This window comes from Vicia villosa, linkage group LG6 (genome assembly GCF_029867415.1).
Source record: "Vicia villosa cultivar HV-30 ecotype Madison, WI linkage group LG6, Vvil1.0, whole genome shotgun sequence".
Lineage (NCBI taxonomy): Eukaryota > Viridiplantae > Streptophyta > Magnoliopsida > Fabales > Fabaceae > Vicia > Vicia villosa.
Window position 1 is genome coordinate 105,134,429 of NC_081185.1, and position 5,722 is coordinate 105,140,150.

The following is a 5,722-nucleotide window of genomic DNA, read 5'->3' on the forward strand; positions in this document are numbered from 1 at the left end:
AAATGTCTGATTTCAAAAGATTTATAGCGGATATGGAGCTGGTAGATGTTCCTTGTACAGGGGGAAGTTACACGTGGTTTAGAGGAAATGGGAAGGCTATGAGCAGGTTAGATAGATTCCTTTTATCCAATAAATTCGTAAAAGACTGGAATGTGACGGATCAAAGGGTACGGAAGAGAGATATCTCCGACCATTGCCCAATATGGCTCAATTCGGGTAAGAAGGATTGGGGACCAAAATCTTTTAGATTCAATAACGCTTGGTTTAAGCATGAGATTTTCAAGCCTTTTATCAAGGAGGAGTGGTCGAAGTTGATAGTGGAAGGGATGGGAGACTTCATTATGTATAAGAAGCTTAAGTGTCTAAAGCACCGGATTAGAGAGTGGAACCGTGACGTATTGGGTGGATTGATCTAAAGGTGAGCCAAAAAGTGGAGAATCTTAATGAATTGGATAGCTTGTTGGTTTATCATTTCGGAGGCAATATAGACGACTTTGTTACTAATAGATGCAATGTAACGAAAGAGATTTGGAATACTTTGAACTTGAAAGAAAGTATGATAAGATTGAAGTCAAGGTAACTATGGTTGGATGAGGGGAACAAGAATACTCATTTTTTCCACAATTCTTTGAAAGAAAGATATAGAAGAAATGCAATTTTCGCGGTAGAAGGAGAGAATGGTATAGAGGATGGGGTGGAAGAGATAAAAGGCATGGTCAAAACTCATTTTGAGGACTTTTTCAAAGAAGGTAATGAGAATCATCCCGTCCCCGAAGGCATTGATTTCAAGAAGCTTATCATGAAAGAAAGTAAATGGTTTATTGGGCCGTTTTCGGAGGAGGAGGTGAATGAGGCAATTTGGTCTTGCGATGGCAATAAAAGTGTTGGCCCAGATGGATATTCTCTTGAGTTTTTTAAGCAAAATTGGGAGATTATTAAGGTTGATATAATCAGATTTGTGGCTGACTTTCATAGGACAACAAAACTCACTAAAGCTTGCACGTCCTCTTTTATCACTCTTATCCCGAAGGTTAACAATCTGCAATCCCTGAAGGAATACATGCCCATATGTTTAGTGGGGAGCCTTCACAAGATCCTTTCTAAACTTTTAGCAACAAGGTTAAAAAGTGTGCTTGGGAAACTGATCTCAGTGAACCAAACAACTTTCATATCGGGCAGATTTATAACATACGGTGTTTTGGTAGTTAACGAAGTTCTGGATCATGCAAAAAGAGAAAGAAGGAGTTGTATAGCGCTGAAAGTAGATTTTGAAAAAGCCTACGATACAGTAAATTGGAATTTATTGAGATTCTTGCTCATTAGAATGGGATTTGATGATAAATGGAACCATTGGATGGAAGGGTGTGTGATCTCCAGTCATATGTCCGTTATTGTAAACGGAAGTACAACTAAGGATTTCAAGGTTGATTGTGGTCTCTGACAAGGGGATCCTTTATCCCCATTCTTGTTCGTGTTGGTATTGGAAGTCTTGACCGGTCTTATGAATAAGGCGGTGGAAAGAGGAGACTTCAAAGGATTCAAGATAAACGAGGAGGAAGAAGTCAATATGTTACAATTCGCGGACGACACAATTGAATTGGCGGAGGGAGGAAGTGAAAACATGTGGTGTATGAAGGCTATATTAAGGGGTTTTGAAATGATGTTGGGTCTAAAGGTTAACTTCCACAAAATTAAGATTTAGGGAATCCATACGGAAGAGTGGCTGCTGAATGCAACCTCTGTTTTCCTATCTTGTAACATAGATTCTTTACCTTTAAAATTTCTTGGAGTGTTAGTGGGAGATAATCTGAGAAAATTATCAATGTGGAAAGGTGTAATCAATCAATTCAAGAACACATTAGCAGTGTGGAAGGGAAAACATCTTACAATAGCGGGTCGGGTGATTTTAATCAATTTGGTGTTGAACGCTATCCCCATATACTCTCTCTCGTTCTACAAATCTCCTACCAAAGTTTTGCAAGAAATCCGTAGCATCCAAAGTTCTTTTTTATGGAGCGGAAGCGAGAACAGAAGGAAGGTGCATTGGGTGTCATGGAAAACAGTCTGTGATAAAAGAGAGAATGGTGGTCTCGGTGTGAAGGATGTTGAAGCTCAAAACTTGGCACTACTGAACAAGTGGAAATGGCGAATCATGAACAAGAAAGATGCGGTCTGGAAAAACATTCTTAGGAGCAGATATGGAAATCCTATTCTGAAGGTGCTAATAGGCGAAGAAAGTGTGATGTCTCAGAGGGATTCCATATGGTGAAGGGATTTAGTTATGACCGACAAATCTGTTCGTTGTTCGAATTATTTTTTTGCAGGTGCAGTTCGTTACAGAGTCAATAATGGCAAAGGAACCTCCTTCTGGCTATCAAAGTGGTTGGGAAATCAAAACTTAGCGGAAGCTTTTCCTGAAATTTTCGTTTTAGCCAACAATGCGGGCTGCTGTGTAGCTGAGGCCGGAGTTTGGGTTGACAGCGACTGTCGTTCTTAGCAACTTTCATATGTGGCATAACCTTCCCCTTTTATGTTTTAAGTTGTAAGGGATTGTTTGTTTTGTAAAAGGGTGGAGTATCCCTTATACTCCATTTTTAATGGATTATTTGCCTATTAAAAAAACCACATTAAAATAAAATAGCAATAAATATAAATTCTATTTCTAATATAATATCTAAATTAATTATTATTCACACTTTATCAGTCTATATCATAAGTTCATTAGATTAAAAAAAATTGATAAAAGTTTTACATCTTAGAAAATTAACAATGAAGATAGAAGTGAAAAATGAAGAAGAAGACACGAGAAGGAAACAAATGACGGACAGATGAACATGCTAAACAAACAAAAATACAATCATGTGAGTGGAAGGAGAGTGAGAGAGTTAAAGGTAACTTATTTTTGTTTTGTTTAAATTTATCTTTTGAAAGTGGAACGGTCAATTTTAAAAGTTTTGGCAATAGACATATTAAGCTTTTTAATTTAGTGGGGTATTGTATATTGTTTTGGTTAATAATAAGAGATTTTATTAATTCATATTATTAAAATAGTAGTCATCTATCTATACATATAATAAGTGGAAGGTAGTTTCGATAGCCAATTTTTAAATAATGAAGATCTTAATTGGCCCCATCATATTTTATACAAACTATTACTCTAAATATATTAGACACATTGAATATTATCTCTTACCCATAGGCTATTACCCTCAATATAGGCACATTGAATATTTTCTCTCATCCATCTGAGAAGTGCCTAAGACACGATGATGTTTTTTTTTTAAAGATATATTAATAAAGAATAAAAGTTGTATGAACTCGGTTACAAAAGAGCAAAATCGAAAAGAGAAAATTACACACCGATTGCAAAAATCGAAAAGAGAAAATTATACACCGATTGCAAAGTGTATCACTATTTCAGAATTCAGAGTAAGAACCATGAGAGATGATAGTAAATCCAAGCATAGTAGGTTTTATTTTAATTATTTTCGAAATACATAGCATATGAATCTCTAGGAGATTCAATTAAAGAGAAGTTAAGCCATTTTCTTTATTCTGTCTTGGTTATTACAACAAACCAAGTATCAATTACTTAATACTTATTCATCAAGCAAGCACAAGCCCTCCAAGAACCTCATTAGGTAACCCTGCAAAGAAAAAGTTTAGTCCAGTATATAATTAACAATATAAAAAAAAATGAAAAAATGAGAGGGTTAAGATGTAGTTACTTGTTGCAGTCAATGGTGGGGCTAACTTTGTATGGCACATTGACACCACACTTGCCAGGGAGGGAACCAAGGGCAGGAAGATTGAGTCCAGGCAAGCTGAGTGAAGTGGATTTGAGGCACCTACAATTAGCCTGACGATCAGAGACAGTTTTGGCTAGGTTGAAAACAGTTCTAACTCCATTGCAACATGCTGCTGGGACAGATGGGCCTGGTCTTCTAAGGTAACCAATGCATGGTGCAACAGTTAGTTGCACTTGGCCACATGATTGGGCAGCATTAGCTAAGGGAGTGGCCAAAACCAAGCACAGTACAACCAAGGAAGTAAGTGTAACCATTGAGCTAGCCATTGATTGTTTTGTACTTGAATTCAAGTGTGTGGGTGAGGGTGAGGTGATGGGTGTTTTAAGGTATATAGCTATAAGGACTATTTATAAAGAATTGATGAAACTTGGTCCCAATGTTTAACATTTATTGTGTAGGGGAGAGTAGAGTTTTTAACTGCAAAGCAACGGACACCTCAAACATGACCCTTTGACCCTGACATTAACACGATGACACCGATAATAATTTAAAAATATTAATAAATTAGATGTAATTACAAGTATTCGTACAGATATTCAATATCAACATGAACACAAATGCGTTTTTTTCTAAAAATGTTGATACTACGTAAATTAATAGCATGAATGCCGCGAAATAGTAATCATAAAATTGATTAATTGAAATGGATTGGAAATTCTTTAAAGTAAAAGGAAATCAATTATAATTATTTTCAAATCTAAATTTATAACGTTAGATAAAATTAAAAATTAAGGGCATGTTTGAAAGGCTTATTTTAGTTTTTGAAAATTTAAAAACTAAAAACTTGTTTGAATATAATATTTTACAAATGTGTTTTTAAAAACTCTTCACAATTTTTCAGTTTTTAAAAGCAAAAAATTGAAATGGCTAAATTGTGTTTTGATTTTTACTTTTCAGTTTTTAAAAACTAAAAACAAAAACTATTTCAAACAGACCCTAAATTCTTTTACAGATTTAACAGTTAAAAAACTAGTTTCCTAAAATTTTAAAATGACATATTATTAGAATAGTTGTTTTTTTATTATCAGATTTATTTTTTTATATATAAACTAATAAGATATTTGTGCTCTTGCACGAATAAATTTAATTGATATTGTATCAAATATGTTTAGACACATGCAAATTTGAAATGAATGAATTAATTATAAATAAACAATGATCATATAAATTCAATTATATTAAATAACTATATAAAAATAGATTCGTGAGATAAAGAAAAAAAGTAATATTTTAATAATTAAAAATAAAAAATTGTCTCTCAAATAAAAATAGTTGTTGATTAAAATAAAATAAACATTGTGCTGATAATGACTTATGAGATAAAAAATTATTTGATGCGATATAAAATATATTTAAATACAAATGTAAAATTTGAAATGATCTACTAAAATGAACAATAATCATATAAATTTAAGTGTATTAAATAATCATACAAAAAGAAAAAAAAATTATGAGATGGAGAAAGAAAAAAAATTAATATATAACAATAATGATTTTTTTTCTCAAATTAAGATAATAATTGATTAAAATAAAATAGACATTTTGTATTTTTAATAATAATAAACAACTAAAAAATAATAAGAAAGTGCGGAAAAAAAATATTAAAGAGATTTGAATATCATATTTAATAAAAAAATTAAATAGTAAACCTTTTCGTCAATTTATAAAATAACAAGATTCAAAACATTTGGTACTTTAAAAACTTTGAAAAGAGATTGTAATTTGATTTACGTGAGAGTGAAGGTGATGGTTGTGATAAGGTGCACAGCTAAGGACTATTTATTGTGTGAAGAGAGGACACCTTTTTCACCAATCAACCTTGGCCCCAATGTTTAACATTTATTATGTGAGGAGAGGACTGTTTTTACACCAATCAACTTTGGTTCCAATGTTCTACATTTATTGAGTGGGGA

At 32.9% G+C, this 5,722-nt stretch overlaps 1 protein-coding gene across 1 annotated transcript; it reads right to left on the minus strand.

The window, feature by feature from the left end:
- Nucleotides 1-3,446: 3,446 nt before the first annotated feature.
- Nucleotides 3,447-4,139, minus strand: LOC131612016 (non-specific lipid-transfer protein 1-like). The gene is made up of 2 exons (XM_058883832.1): nucleotides 3,729-4,139; nucleotides 3,447-3,647 (listed from the first exon to the last, which is right to left on the minus strand). Exons 1-2 carry the CDS (start codon nucleotides 4,073-4,075, stop codon nucleotides 3,638-3,640), a joined length of 357 nt encoding a protein of 118 aa, XP_058739815.1. The 5' UTR covers nucleotides 4,076-4,139; the 3' UTR covers nucleotides 3,447-3,637.
- Between the last annotated feature and the right edge of the window lie 1,583 nt (nucleotides 4,140-5,722).